General features: G+C 37.8%; 1 protein-coding gene across 1 annotated transcript in view; it reads right to left on the bottom strand.

The window, feature by feature from the left end:
• The window catches only part of LOC109477089, a 185930-nt gene that overhangs the window by 76096 nt on the left and 93294 nt on the right, over positions 1–16540 (bottom strand). The window contains 7 exon segments of the mRNA XM_019778129.1: positions 8146–8340; positions 9791–9953; positions 11028–11228; positions 12424–12622; positions 13398–13870; positions 14382–14523; positions 15503–15738. Coding sequence (XP_019633688.1) covers positions 8146–8340; positions 9791–9953; positions 11028–11228; positions 12424–12622; positions 13398–13870; positions 14382–14523; positions 15503–15738 — 1609 coding nt within the window.

Below are 16540 nucleotides of genomic sequence, written 5' to 3'. Positions count from 1 at the left end.
TGAATGATAAGCATTGTTAAGTGTCTGTATCAATGTCTTGGTTATTTTTGAGCCATGCTGTGAGTGGAAATATTTTTGGCGATGCCTCGAGTACAACAATTGTTTTGAGAGATCTGAAGTTTTTTTTTTAATATCCCCGAATGCATTCCCTGCATGGTTGCCAGGTGAATCGGTTTTGAGTTAAGCTTCGGCTGTGTGGTCGTCGGACGAAACAGGAAAGGCCTTTTTCGGGCAGACTTCTGGTTTGGGAACAGAATATGTCTGTACGTGTCTTTGCGTGTCTGTAGGACACTGAACGAACACTGAAAGTTTTTTTCTGCATGACAAGTGAGTACACCATATTATTCTTTTTGTCCGTTCTAAAACCCAGACCAACCTGTTTATTTTCAATGATTTTAACAGTATGAGATCATAAAGTAATCAAATATTTATGACGGCTACAATTTCTACCCCACAGCCTTTAGCACACTGGGCGGTCTGCTATTTGGCGGCGAGGCTGAGAGCTACATCACTCTACTGACCTCCGCACGAACCTTGCTGGTCATGATGTTCGGGGACATGAGTTTCACAGACATGTCCGCACAGAAGGTCATCATCGGCCGCATTTATTTTCTCAGGTCTGTTCTTCTGGTAATCTTAGAGACATTGTGCATAACACACACACACACACACACACACACACACACACACACACACACACACATACACACATAATATATATGTAACACGTAACTTTTGTGCACACGTACAGTGAACCAGTAACACCTTGCTAGCTTCAGTGCTCAGTGTAATTAGAGTATTTTCATAGTAATGTACGTAATCTATGCCAGGTCGAACATTAACAGATACCAATTATGCTCCGAAAGAGGTCTCCGAATTCTTGTTGAACAAGTGGTTGTGAATTAAGAGCTTTGGTATTCAATTTAGACCTGATGTTTTGATATGCTGTAATATTAATTCATACACTGGTCTTCGGCTAGTGAGGGTGCTTATGGTCGGTATCTAGTCAACCTTTTAGCAGATTAAAGAATGAAATTTCATGATTTTTTAATCAGACCTTTCTTGTCAATCATAAGGCCATGTTGATTTGATCATATGGATGACATCCTCCGGGAGCCCCAAAACTGATGCGCGCGTGCGAATAAAAGAAAGTTTTGCAAAAAAAACAAGTTCTTTTCATTATGAAATCTACGTGGTCATGAGGGTTGAGCAAATGGCACAGAATATGGTTTGGCGAATAATCTAGTCTTCAAGTTCATTTCAATACAATTTCGTCTTTTTTCGTTTGATTTTGGCATTCTACGACATTGGTATAGTTTTTATTAATTTTTTTGTAACTTATGGTATATTTTTGCTCATTTTGCAACTGTTTTGTACGATTTACAGTATGGTTGAAAGCTTTTTTTTTTGGAAACGGCCTAAAATTCATGCGCGCGCGGATGTCATCCATATAATCAAATCAACATGGCCTAATAGCAAATATATATGTCTGGTAGTGCTTTGCTATGGCTAAGATGAACAGTACTCTCTTACAGTTTCGTGATAGCGGTGGTGATGGTTCTGTCCAACATGTTCCTGGGAATATTGGACGAACAGTTCTCCACATCCAAGAACAACCCGGACGGGCCTGGTGGGGACAGTGACATGGGCGAGTTTATGGTGAACAAAGTCCTGCAGTATTTCGGGATAGGAACACGAGCCGTGCGTCCGGCAGGTACCGAACCACAATCTCTTTCTAGTCGCCTCAAAGATGTATCGTGCTTAAGGCACAGATGTATTAAAGACATCCAATGCGATTTCAGAGCAGCAAAACTGGAAAAATTCTGAATAAGACAATCTGTATGATATTGACACACACTGCCCCACATTAGCACATTTCAATCAGCATTTCATACTTTGGGTATTTAAAACTGCAGAAACAAGCCCCAAGATATGAGTCCTTAATTTTATCGGTGGTACCCTAATAATCAGCCGAGGGACCTTCAGGTAACCATTTTCGGTCAGAATTTGGGTATTTTTGCTCCAAGAGGGCCAATATACATTGGGATAGTGGGTTTTTACCTCTGTGTGTAGATAAATGACTAGAATATTGACTTTGAATCGGGTTCCCAAGCCCTAAAAACTGCATTGGATGCCTTTAAAACATGGATACTTTTTAAGGGGAGGGGCAAAATTTTAAACTTTAAATCTAAATTTTAAATATTTCTTTTCCAAGAATTGGTACACTGGTAACCATTGACATGAGGATTACAAAATGTTAACTGACAGCGGTCCGGAGTTACAGTCTATTAATAAACATTTCTAAAATTTCTGCATACATTACATTTATAAATGTATTCATTTATTTGTTTGTTGTATTCATATATCATTGGTTGTGCCATTCTTGACACATGAGTTGGGTGAAATGTATCATTCTCAACACTTTGGGCTTTAAATAATGAAGACCCAACACTTCTATCAGGAAATGCGAGTATTTGTTCAAGTTGTATTTGTTATCTAGTTAATTGATTATCATTTGCTATTATTTTGTTTGTTAATTAAAATGTTGATTTAGCAATTAACCATGTGTTGTTTTTCCTATTTATTGTTTTGATTTTTTTATTTATTACTTGCTTGTTTGCTTGGTTCTTTTAGTTTATTTGAGGGGAAGGCCTCGAATGAAATAAATTGGCCTCTGCCTCCCCCCCCCATCACACTCTTTCTTATGTATTTACCTTCTATTGGTTTTATTATTATATGTTACGTATAAAATAAAGAATACAAATATAAAGGATACCGGTTATGCGAGAGAAAACGTGCACAGATCTGGTTGATAAAATCATTTCAATCAATCAATAAATAAATCAAAATGGTTTATTACTTAATAACTAACATTGCAGCTGAAAGCTGAATTTCGTTCAAAAATGTATTCATATTTTAAGACCGTTAACAACTACACAGTCTTTAAGTCAAATTGTGGCAGTAGAATTGCATATTAAAATATTTACACGATATTACGTACATTATTTCGTATCTCTAGGAAGTAAGAAGAGTCTGAAAGAGGACGAGGCAACTGAGTACACAGAGGAGCTGGAAGATAAACTGGACCTGGTGCTGAAGAAAATCAACTTGCTGTAGTTCATACAAGAATTGACAGCACGAAAATTGAAACCGAATGACCATTAAATGATTCAGTCTTAATATAACCACGATAACAGTATCAAATGTAACATTCACAGTATCAATGTAAACGTTTGATAATAGTAGCAAGTACAATAGAAAGTGATAGTAATTTCTTAGACTGTCAATGTAAAATTGATGTGGACATTGGCTAATGTAATGTAAAGTTAGTGTTGCATTGCTATAGGTACGGATTTTATGCTACAGCATATATGCCGTCTCATTTTAATAGTAAGTACTCCCATGTAAACCTTTACTGTGAATGTCATCATCATCATCATACCTCCGGATTATAAATCCGGTGAGGTACACTTGATAAAGTTACTCCAGTAGTATAGAATAAAGTATGGAGATGATATTAATTAAATGTTAAGGATAGTTATCAATACTCAAGGAGATAAAGTTAGAATGAGGCTAGAATTACTCTAATGCACAAGTATGGAACTTGCACACATGCGTATGTTTTCCTCATCTGACTTAAAATAGAGAGTAAACCGCATGTAAGCCAAATTGATTTGATTATATGGATGACATCATTTCCACATTTTCTTATTTTCCCGTGGAATTGATTTTGAATCCTACGACATTAGTATCATTTTCCAATATTTGTTCGTAAATTTACGTCATATATTTGCCGCTTGTTCGTACGATTTTATTCAGTGGCCTAAAAATCATTCTGGTTAAACGGACGAAAGTTCACGCGCGCGCAGATGTCGTTCATATGATCAAATCAGCATGACCTCAGAGAAACTGCAAGAAAATGGCAAGAAGGATGTATGGAGGAACCTGATGAATGCAGTGGCTCTATGTGACAACTTAGATGTGCAAGCATTGTGTGCAACAAGTCGTTCGGTGTAATATAGTTGGCTGCCGTGTGTCTGTGAATCTGTTGGTTATAACGGCTATACTGGACTTGTTTGTAGAGTATGTAGAATGATGATGTGTGTTATACAATATATGTATCTAATATGTTATAAACCTGTCGATCTTAAGATCTCGCCAGTGTTACTAACGGAAGGTAGCGGATGCTACCTGAAACGTCTGACCATTTCCAAAACCATATCCAGTTGCTTGAGTAACTGCTTTTTGGCGTATCTTATTACCTGGATGTCTAACCTTCATCGACGTATGTACAACATGTTAATACCCATTGAAAGTCAAATTTGCTTCTTAACCTGACATCCTCTTACCTGGAATTACGCATTCTGTATAACCCATATGTGCGCGCTCTCTCTGAGCTCTCTCTCGATATCGATATATGTATATATCTGAGTAAAAAAAGACTGTTCTACGCTTTCTTTCAATACTCGATTATTATACTATTATATTATTAATATACAGCTTCATCAGCTTTATCTCCACACGTTGTAACGTAAGTATGGAAAATATATCAATTTGGCGGTAACATTTACACATTTCAATCATCAAGAATGAAATCTAAATGACTAAAATTTGCTCGAATACAAAAGTATTTGAAAGAATTTTGGAGTGACACTGTGTTTTGTAGTATGTTCGTTTCTTTATTCATTTATGCATAGACAAACAAAACTAAGCTAGGAATAACTAAACTAAGCTAGGTATTACTAATAGTCACATATCTGCTACGCTTACTGTGTTACTTAACGTCGGTTAGTGCTTATTTAATTTTTTTATTGTTACGCCTATATATATATGTCAACGATTGGTTTACTAACCAGCGATATGACCAACTGTTGTATCTGTTATATCAAGATGTCGCCATGCAAAAATATATACTATTATATCCAGCGCACATTATGTACTTTATTCTTGCAGTTCTAGCCTTTGCTTCAGTCCATGCAGGATGAGATATCTTTTTAATTACACTTAATACATCAAATTTGTGTCCAAGCCCTTTCGTACATTTGGCCCAATACCAACATATGAGAACGTGTTTTGAGCTTACTAGCTTGCAGAAAGGTAGACATTAAAATAAACGCTGGAAAACTTACTTACAACAACTTCTGGCATTTCGTTTTCAACATAACAACAAAGCAAATCACTGCTTGTTTCTTCGTTTGTATGTAGGATATATGTTCTTTATGCTGGTTGAAGTACAATATTTCAAAATTGAATGTAAGTACAATGACATATTCAAGAACGATCATATCGCACGATAACTAACGTACCATGACACATTTCATCAACTAGAAAGGTAACATTTGCAAAGCAAATGCACAATGTTTACTTTCACATATGGTCTGCTCTGTTAATTCTTACTCAAACGCATTCATATATATGGTCATACAGGAGTCTAAATCCGTCCTGCTATAAAATTGCAACATGGTGTAACCCAGCACTATAGTTACCGTGGTGACAGACGTCTGGTGCAGGTCATTTATTTGTTTGGAGAAGAAGAAGAAGAAACAGAGCAAACTTAATATTTTTCCTTCGGTAAACATAATAATGAACTGATAGATAACTCGTGTTTAAAGAATGCGTCAATGTCGAACACTAATATCCCTAAGTCTGGAGTGCATCTAGCAAACACGACAGTTAACTGGTCTCATGCTCGATTATATGTTGTTTCCCTAATGAATACGTTTTCATTGTTCTTATAATTGCATGCTGTACATGTATACATCAACATAATGTCTAATGCTCTGATTTATTCTACTAGTTTAGTTTGTCCATAGGAATTTATTTATTCGTTGTTCTCATATAGTTACATGCTGTACATGTATACGTCAACATAATGTCTAATGCTCTAATTTATTCTACTAGTTTAGTTTGTACATAGGAATCTATTTTTATTCGTTGTTCTCATAGTTGCATGCTGTATATGTATACGTCAACATAATGTCCAATTTATCCTACTAGTTTACATGTATTTTGTCCATAGGAATTTATTTATTCGTTGTTCTCATAGTTGCATGCTGTACATGTATACGCCAACATAATGTCTAATGCTATAATTTATTCCACTAGTTTAGTTTGTCCATAGCAATTTATTTATTCGTTGTTCCCATAGTTGCATGCTGTATATGTACATGTATACGTCAACACAACGTCTCATGCTCTGATTTATTCTACTAGTTTAGTTTTTTCCATGGGAATTTATTTATTCGTTGTTATCATAGTTGCATACTGTACATGTATACGTCAACATAATGTCTAATGCTCTAATTTATTCTACTATTTTAGTTTGTCCATAGCAATTTATTTATTAGTTGTTCTCATAGTTGCATGCTGCATATGTATACGTCAGCATAATGTCTAATGCTCTCATTTATCCCACTAGTTTAGTTTGTTCATAGGAATCTATTTATCCATTGTTCTCATAGTTTCATGCTGTATATTATGTATACGCCAACATAATGTCTAATTTATCCTACTAGTTTACATGTAGTTCGTCCATAGCAATTTATTTATTCGTTGTTCTCATAGTTGCATGCTGTACATGTACATGTATACGTCAATATAATGTCTAATGCTCTAATTATTCCACTAGTTTGGTTTGTCCTTAGGAATTTATTTATTCGTTGTTCTCATAGTTGTATGTTGTATACGTCAATATAATGTCTAATGATCTCATTTATCCCACTAGCTTAGTTTGTTCATAGGAATCTATTTATCCATTGTTCTCATAGTTGCATGCTATATATGTATACGTCAACATAATGTCTAATGCTATAATTATTCCACTAGTTTAGTTTGTCCATAGGAATCTATTTATTCGTTGTTCTCATAGTTGCATGCTGTATTCGTCAATATAATGTCTAATGCCCTAATGTATCCCACTAGTTTAGTCATAATTTTCATAGTTGCATGCTATATACGTCAATATAATGTCTAATGCTCTAATTTATCCCACTACTTTTGTTTGTCCAAAGTAATCTATTTATTCGTTGTTATCATAGTTGCATACTGTACATGTATACGTCAACATAATGTCTAATGCTATAATTGGCTATTATATAACTTAGTTTGTACATAGAAATCTTTTACGTATACATAAAAGAGCTGCTCCTTTGACGGATTCATATGTTGGCGATCTTCTTAAGCGTAAGTTCCAGTTTGTCCTCAAGCTCCAATAACTGCATTGCCACCACTTCATCAGTACAGTCTCCATTGACTTTGTATGGACACAAAAAGGAATACCATTAGGAGCCTAAATATAATATGCTCTTAAATAAAGATCTATAAGGCCATGTTGATTTGATTATATGGATGGCATCCGAGCGTTTCCGAGTTTTCGTCCGTTTCCCAAAAAGGTTTTCAACCTTACTGTAAATCGTAAGAAGCAACTGCAACATGAGATATATGCCGTAAGGCCACAGCAAGTAAATTCAATGGATGACATCCTTCGCAGACTCCAAATCTAATGTGATAGGGCGACAAAAAACAAGGCGGACAAAAAACAAGAAACGATACCTATATTGTGTTAAGATTACTGCCAACTATTACAACATCCATTTCTCACTGTAAAACTTTGAAAAATGAAAGTTTAATCATCGTATAAATGGTTTTAATTTAGTGGGAACATCACATATGCACAGTCACCATCACATATGAAAGGAATGAAATATATCACTGCATCAAAGTAAAAGACAAAACATTAAATCAGAGTCTTGTCTTGTCTCCTCTCTTCATATTTATCTGCCATCCACGTTCCGGCATGGCAACAGACGTCTTTGCCCATTTTCGGCATGTTGACCACTGTCAGAGGGCAAAAAAAACTTTTTTTTTCCAAAATCAGGCAAAAATTAATGAAAATGATGACATCCATAAAATATACCTGCTGTGGACAAACTTGTAAAAAAATTGAAAACGATTCTAGCGTATATCGTAGAATGACAAAATCAGTTCCGAAGGAAAAGAACAAAACGCGAAGAAATTTAAATGAACAGTCAAAATGATTCTAAATTTGTGTAATATATTGAGCGTAATATTAATTGTGAACACCGAGACACTTCATGTGGCATACAAACTGTATTGTTACAAATTGAACTGAACTATAAAAGAGATTTGTCGTGTTTAATACCTTTAGGTGGCACAGATGCAGTGTTGATCCCAATAAACTGCAGGAATTTGTTGACCATGAAGTCACCCATGTCGCTATCACCACCGGGCCCACCCGGGTTGCTTTTAGACGTAGCCAGTTGGTCGTCCAGTATGGTCACGAACATGTTGGAGAGAACAATCACTACCGCTACCACGAAACTGGAAAACAAACATGACACTGGAAAAGTAACATTTGTAAAGCAAATGCATAATGTTTACCTTCGGACATGGTCTGCTCTGTTAATTCTTTCTCAAACACATTCACATACATGTACTACTAGTCTATGGTGACAGGAGTAGAGCAGACCATGAAATTGCAACATTATGTGTAACCCAACACCAGTCACCATGGTGACAGACGTCAACAAATCATGTCAGGTCAGGGGTCCCTGTTTGGAGAAGAAGAAGAGGAAGAAACTAAGCAAAAACAATATGTTTTCCTTCGGTAAACATAATAAATGGTAGTAGTGACAAGTTTTATTGCCCACCATTCACCACAATTGAAACGATAGATAGAGTTCATTCCAAGTCACCAAGAGGGTTTTTATATAACAATGAAATGAAATACCTTTATTGTACATTCATGCCACGACGGGCTAGGTACAGGTCAAGACTTAACAGACATATGACAAACGTACTTAGAAAAGTGTATACACTACTTGGAATAATTTTGTTGATATTTCGTAAACATTTTGGAAGTGCCTGTAAAAATATATTCTACTTAGAATGCCTTTCACTTTTCTAAATACTTTTAAAAAATTGCAACCGGTGACATTTCTTAGACAAACACAAAGAATAGAAGGAACTTCAAAATAATGGCAATAACAAACTTGACTTGGAATTGGCTCTAGATTGCGCGATGGCTTCTAATATACATCTGAAACTTGATCAAATGAACACACAAAAAATAAGAAAAACGTTCAAATTGGTAAATACAACCAAGGATGTTATAATGAAGGCAGACTGGAAAACAAAGTACAGTAGGGGCAAACTACAACAGAAGTTAGATGCAAAGGGTAAAGTTGGACAGGTTGTTTGACGTAATAACTGATTGACAACACTATGCTTAGTACAGGTCACAATAAAACATGACTAACAGATACGATAACAGATAACAAATAAAAAAAGTAACATTTGCAAAGCAAATGCATAATGTTTACCTTCGCATATAGTCTGCTCTTTTAATTATTACTCAAACACATTCATATATATGATCAGACAGGTGTCTAAATCCCTCTTGCTATAAAATTGCAACATGATGTACCCCAACACTAGTTACCATGATAACAGGCAGTCTGGTTCAGGTCATTGACCTTTTTGGTTTGGAGAAGAAGAAGAGGAAGAAGAAACGTAGCAAAAACAATATGTTTTCCTTCGGTAAAAATAATAAAGCTGTCATTAGGTGTATTCAATTTCTCCTCGCTTTTTAGTTATAGCAGAGAAAGTTTTTCGATGGACGGTTTGTCTAGTTGCATTTGGAATATGAACTTTTGGTTGAATACACAAGTAGCTACAAAGCTAGAGTGTTAGCTGAAGGGTGGATATACCAATATACTATGATATGGATACAGCTACAGATCTAATAAACAACACAATTATGGCTATACACCTTAGGAAGTACAGCCGGCTGATGAAGACATGACCTGGGGACATCTCATGGTCGTAGTTTATGTTACCGAACATCTGGAGAAGCAGAGTCTTGGCGGATGATGGAAAAGACATGTAGTTTTCAGCCTCAGCTCCAAACACCAGAAACCCTGTGGTGCTGAACGCTGGACAGTGGACAAGATGAACATGTAGTAGTAAAAAGTTGAACTTTACTTCAACACAAAGTGACACAGAGATCAAATTTTCAACGACCACTGCCGAATTCATCAGGATAATTGATGACCAATCAATTAAAAACTTAATCTCGCGAGAGTTATGGTTACAGACACGTGACACGAGACTTTACTTATGCGTGACGTAAGCAATTGATCAAAAGTGCCAGGGAGTTTATATCGTCCACCGTCTCTTTTAAGTAATAGCTGGGGTGCCCTGATATACATGACCTCCTTAATGCCTCTTAAAACATGCCGATTCTACTGAGAAGCACCTTTATGCAAAGCCACGTCCTAGTGTCAGTATATTCACTGCAAAAAAATTAATTCTCTAAGCACGCCTAAAAACATCCGCAAAGGTTCCGTTTGTTCCCCGCGCGTGTACCTTTACGTATGCTTTGAGTTGTGCTTAAAGGTACAATTTCGTGCAGTAATTGTATCTAAAACCGCGTCGTGTACTTGTTTTAGAAATTGCCATGCTTTTGAAAAGTACGAAAGAAGAGCATAATAACTTCAAATAACTTGTTACTTTTGGGCATTGGGCATGCCTGGGCCGCGATAACATCTGATACGGGTGTTTCGGCATCACATTTTAAAACAAATGTAAAAAATGGAGGATTCTGTGAAATTGAATTTTTTGTAAGCAGTTTTGTAACCAGTCAATTAAAATCCGTTTTGTGTTGACGATATAGGTTTGAGTCAAGATTTGAAATTGCTTTGTTGCTATTGCTTTCTGAACACACGAGGGGTGAACCTCTAAGTAATAAGTCGGTACAAGCATGTTCAGAAAAAATTTGGAAATCAAACATGGATCCTACTGAGTTCTGTACATTTCTGAGCAGGGTCACTCTTTGCTGATCATACAGAGCCGTGTAAAAGGAAATGCACAATATTTATACATCATATATATATTCATCATCAGGTTGAAGCACTGAATGGTAAAGTTTAACACTGACATCGGGCATAAGCATTGCGATTAGTGGTTCAAAATGTACACATACTAACATGTTGGCAGAAGGCACCCACCTGCAAGTATGAGCAGAAACATGAGGGAAAAGGTGGCGATCTTATGAGCTGCATTTCGTAGCGTGTGGAAGAATACACCGATGAGGCGGTTAAAACTTAGGAGTGACATGAACTGAAGCGTCGTGACGAAGACGAGGATGGCCAGGAATGACGTGAAGACGTCGCTGACGATCGCGATGCTGCGGAAGCTGATGAAGTGGCCTGTCAAGAAGAAAGAATTTTATGTCTCATAAAAAACACATGGTGGTAGGATTGTATATCATGCCATGTTAATTTGATTATATGGATGACATCCTTGGGGGGGGGGGGCAAAACTGATGCGAGCGTGCGAATAAAAAAATTTTAGGCAAGAATTGCCTACTTGACTGTACATTATACAAAGATGAACGCCAAGAGCTATTCGATACTTTACAATTAGACAAGTTATGTAAGAAAATGTCAAAGCTGGACATGTTTAAACACTTAATGTCATACAAGAACGAATGTACACTAGACAAACTATATAATTATGTTTCCAAATGTTTCAAAAAGAGAGAAGAAAGGGCAACTAACAGTAGATGATAGATAGGCTATAGTATTATTGTAATGTATAGATTCCTAACACTTTGCATTAGAATATAGCGTACCAGTATGAAATACTCATGTTTTACATACTGGATATCCTCTTGTGCATTTGCCCATCTGAGCAAGAACATGCAATAAAGATTCATATCATATCGATATCATTATGAAGTCTACGTGTTCATAAAGGCTGAACACCACACAGAGTATGGTATGGAGAATAAGACACTCTTCATTTTCATTTCTTCACATTTTTTCCTTTTTCTTTTGAATATATTTAGATTTCTACATTACTAAGTTTTCCAATATTTTTTTCAAATAATGGCATATATTTGCTCATTTTGCAGCTGCTTTGTACGATCTACAGTATGGTCGAAAACTTTATTTTGGAAACGGACGGAAAGTCATGCGCACGCGGATGTCATCTATATGATCAAATCAACATGGCCTCATTCATTAAAGCTACCAAAGCCTTAGAAAATGTACGGATGGCTGTGAAATTAAATACTAGTAGTCTCATCCCATTCTACAAAATGTACATTGTCTGTGGACGAGTGTATAGTGGTTCCGTACATTTGTTGTTGACCAAAAGAAGTTGCCATACACTAATTTTAGCTGTAGAGCAATTACGCTATCTTCAATGTAATACGAGATTTACTTAAAAAATGGTAATCATGACAAATCCATCGAATCATCTTTTATTCAACACCATTTATGATACATCAACATGAAATATAAACTGGCTATGAGAAATTCGTAAAGTTATCATTCAATACAGCACCACATCTAAAACAGCAACACAAATGTGTTATGGTTAAGTAATATGAACTGATACCTTCAACATCTTTTAGCTGGTCAACGTAGTTGCCTCGCATAACCTCTTTGGCAGCAAACAGTGCCATGACTGCAATGCACATGAGGAGTCGTAGGAATAATAGCCAGTTCCAGGGCTGGCGGAAATATCCCTTCTTCTGATGCGCCACTTTCCTACTCTCTCTGATCAGCGACAGTACGAACAAGATGACAAAAATGATCTGGGCAAAAGAAGATCAGGTTCTTGGGTAAGTGGACTTCCTTTAAAACATCTTTCGCACATGTTGTGTCAATTAAGGTCTTTGTTGTAAAACAAAGAAAAAGAAGATCATATTCTTGGGTATACGTAAGCGGATTTTTCTGTAACTCTAGCAGACATCTGCAAAAAGATAAAGAAGATCATACCCTTAGGTAGGTGGACATTTCATGTAACTCTGGCAGACATCTACTACTTTTCCCCTCTTTTCTTGTCTTCTCTTTTACGCATCAAATAGATACAAACGGTAGGACAGCTTTCGTAACCCTGGTGTAAGTTTACAGACACGTTACAATATTTCGGGCCTCCTAGTATTATTGTAACAGTACTTATGTCCTACCCGGGCCGGGATTACGTTCGATACGGGTGTTCCGGCCCGTGTGATAACTAGCGGTACGGCCCGGGGGTTCTTAACGCGTACAGCCCGGCCCTTCCGGTCTTCCGACGCGCGGTCGGGCTGGTACCTCGGGCGATACGGAATACACCGTGTTGTATTCTATATATATCAGACACTTTGCTTGTCTATGATAAGACAAGAATTTGTGGTTTTAGCCACTGACTATTGCTTCAGCACTTTATCCCCGAAAACAGTATTATCATAATTTCGTATCATACCAGTATGCATGCCAAGAGTGGCACCCGGGATATTACAGTTTCTGAATGCCAGTCAATAGAGAGAGTACAGAGGAGAGCATGTAGAATCATTCTTGGACAGAACTACAGTAGCTACATCATCATACCTGAAATGCTATGTTCAGTTGCCCCGACGTCCCTACGTAAGAATACAACTTGAACATGTGGATGTTTTGGGACGTTTTCGCTCCGCGACCTGCTACAAACTCTAACAGAAGGGTGATCACTGCAAATAGGTTGGCGTTGGCATTGTATGCGTTTATCTCGACCGCTATCGCTTCTGTAAAGACATCCAGCCAACCATGCTCCTGTAGATGGTTCATAGTGAGGACGGCCTGACGAGCATCGGTGCCGATTGTGAACATGTACGCTCCGTCAGTGTAGGTGCCCACACGCCCACTGTACGGAAGAGACGATCCCGGTGTGAAGACCCAGGGTGACATCATAGAACGTGCGAAGCTTGATGTACTGTTATCAGACAGCGAGCGCCACCCTACGCCAAACTCCGCGTCTTGATACTTTTGCAGGGAGTAGTCTGTCTTGCAGTGCGGAAAGGTAGCAACACTAGTTCGGCAGATACCTATGTGCAGACAAAAATGCCGTAATGGTTGTTGAGCGCAACATAACGAAACTTATACAATAGCATAGGATATCATACAGGTATTGGTTATTTTAGTGGGGTCGTGTGGCGCAACGGCTCGGAACCAAGTGGTCGACTCAGAACCAAGAGGTCCCGGGTTCGAGTCTCGACATGCCACTGATGTTGTGCCCTTGGGAAAGGCACTTTACACGACTTTCATCACTTAACTTCATTAAATTTTCAATTAATATTTTCTGTCCTGTATTTGTTTCTATGTGTGGGACACAACACCAGCAATAGCTGCCCATGTCCCACTTGTATTGCAATTTCAATAAATATGAAATATAAATAAAAAATCAATCAATTTGGTTATTTTTTTTTACAATACCTTGAACCTTGAACTATTAGGATTTACTAGCGGTACAGCCCGTACAATGCAGTGCTGGGCCGGAACACCTGCATCGAACGTTATTGCGGTCCCGGTATGACATAAAAAATACAACCATAATACCTTGCCGACTCCGAAACTGTTTGATTGCAGCAACTCCAACTCTGTACGACTGGTCATCGAGCAGCTTGCTGCCAGACCGAGCAAACAGACCCTTTTGCAGTTCAGTGTAGGACCAGGTCCAGAACTTGTCAAACGTATGAACCTATGACATAAAATTTTATAGTCATATTCAGAGCAATGAGATATAAGCCAAAGAAATGAACAAAAAGGGTGCCCCAAAAGACATCCAAACGCAATGCAATTTCAATAATTTAAAAACAAAAATATTCTAGATAAGGAAATTTGTCTGATATAACATTCACTGTCATGTCTCGTTGAAATAGACCAAAAACAAGCTGCGTGATGCGCCTTTTATACCGTCAATAAATAGCTAGAACCAGTTTACGATAAAAAAAAACAAGCGACCGTTTTCTGTCAGTGACATCGCATTTTTGCAGATATCAGCATGCTATGGGGTAGAATTGTTTCAACGTACTACATCAAATGTGCATATTTAGAAATTTTCACAGCCAATATTCTATTAACTCATCTACATACAAGTTGAGGCGACGTCCCAATATATTAATGGAACATAAATACCGAAGAACGGTTACTAAAGGGATCCCGGGCTGATTTTTTGGGTACCACCAAAAAATAATGGATTAATATAGGGCCGGGCTTGTTTCTGTGCTGTTTTAAACGCCAAAAGTATGAAATACTGATGCAAATGTGTTAATGCGTGGGGCAGTATGTGTCAACGTCATACATATTGAGACTGAGCAAGTATAAAAGAAACACGTATAAAATCCTCGTCTTTTCCGTTTTTTGGATAGGCCGACTACTTCCCGACAGCACGTTTGATCAATTGCTGGCGTCAAGTCTCGTGCGATTTAGGTCACGTGTCTCTGACCGAAACTCTCGCGAGTTTACGTTCGGAAGTGATTGGTCATTCATTATAATGATGAAGACAACAGTGGTCGTTCGAAATTCGATCCATGTGTACTCTTTGTGTTGGAATAAAGTTGAACATTGTACTATGATTACTAACAATAAAGAATATTGAATAAAGAATAAAGGACATGAAAAACAACGCAGATGAGCTTGATACTATATCACACAGTAATAAAAAGGCTCAAGATTACCTTTCTGAATGTCGGAAACCGAGATTTGAGTGATTTCTCCATGTAGTACCCTTGGGTGTCCATGCTGCTAAAGGCCAGGTAGAACACCACGGCTACGGCGAGAAAGTGTTTAAAGACGTCCCAAAGGATCGTGCTCATCCGAAGTTCATTCAGTCGCAAGGCGCGCGCCGTGGCCAGGTCTGCTGCTCTGCTGGCGGCTGATGATGAGTGCGGCATTGCTGGAGCTCGTACATTTTCTGCAAAAAGCAATTTTAACAAGACTGGCAATGAAAGCATACATTGCCATGGCGACGGTGGTTATTGTTAGGGTTATTGTTTGCATGGCACTACCATCATTTGATGATTTTGAGGAAGACTTGGTAAATGTTAAGTCTAGACAGATACAGTGCACTCCTCCCCTGAGTATATAGTGAACAAGCCCCGGGGTTACAGAAAGCAGGGCCATCCGGGGCAGACAGGTCTTCCCAAGGGTTTCCAGGAATGTGGGCATAGATGTGGGTCAGAGACATGCCTGTGGACATTCCATTCCTGTGGACAAAATGCCTGTACCATTCCTAGAATTCTTGCAAACTGCACACAATACTGTACCATTAGGCTCCTCCCTGAGACGTCGCCAAAAAGGCTAAGACCAGAGTAAGAAACTTGATGGTACACACACGAGAATGTTAAGAGCAGTGTATAATGTACCATAGAGAAAACATATCTAACAAGGAGAAGTCGTAGACATCGTCCCTCCATGAAATAGCTTGTTATTTTGTAATCTTTTGGTGTATTTTAATAGAGATATTATGAGTCAAACTTTGTTTTTATCAGCAGAATGATAGATGTCTATAGATGTCTATCCTTTAAGAATTTTGTTGTGGCACTTCGTATTGGAAGGGGTTGCCCAAGCTGTCATGTGCAGGCGTTTAGTGTCTTGTTACCATGGTTTGTTTGAGGTCAATGACCTCTCAAGCACAACATATTAACAAACCACAGATGACCCAGTTCCCTGCTGAATGACCGATTAAAGATAAGATATATTTCCTGCAGAGGCGG

This window comes from Branchiostoma belcheri, unplaced genomic scaffold, assembly GCF_001625305.1.
Source record: "Branchiostoma belcheri isolate BF01 breed outbred unplaced genomic scaffold, Haploidv18h27 scaffold4, whole genome shotgun sequence".
Lineage (NCBI taxonomy): Eukaryota > Metazoa > Chordata > Leptocardii > Amphioxiformes > Branchiostomatidae > Branchiostoma > Branchiostoma belcheri.
The sequence above is the reverse complement of the archived record's forward strand: the minus strand, read 5'-3'. Positions and strand labels throughout refer to the sequence as shown.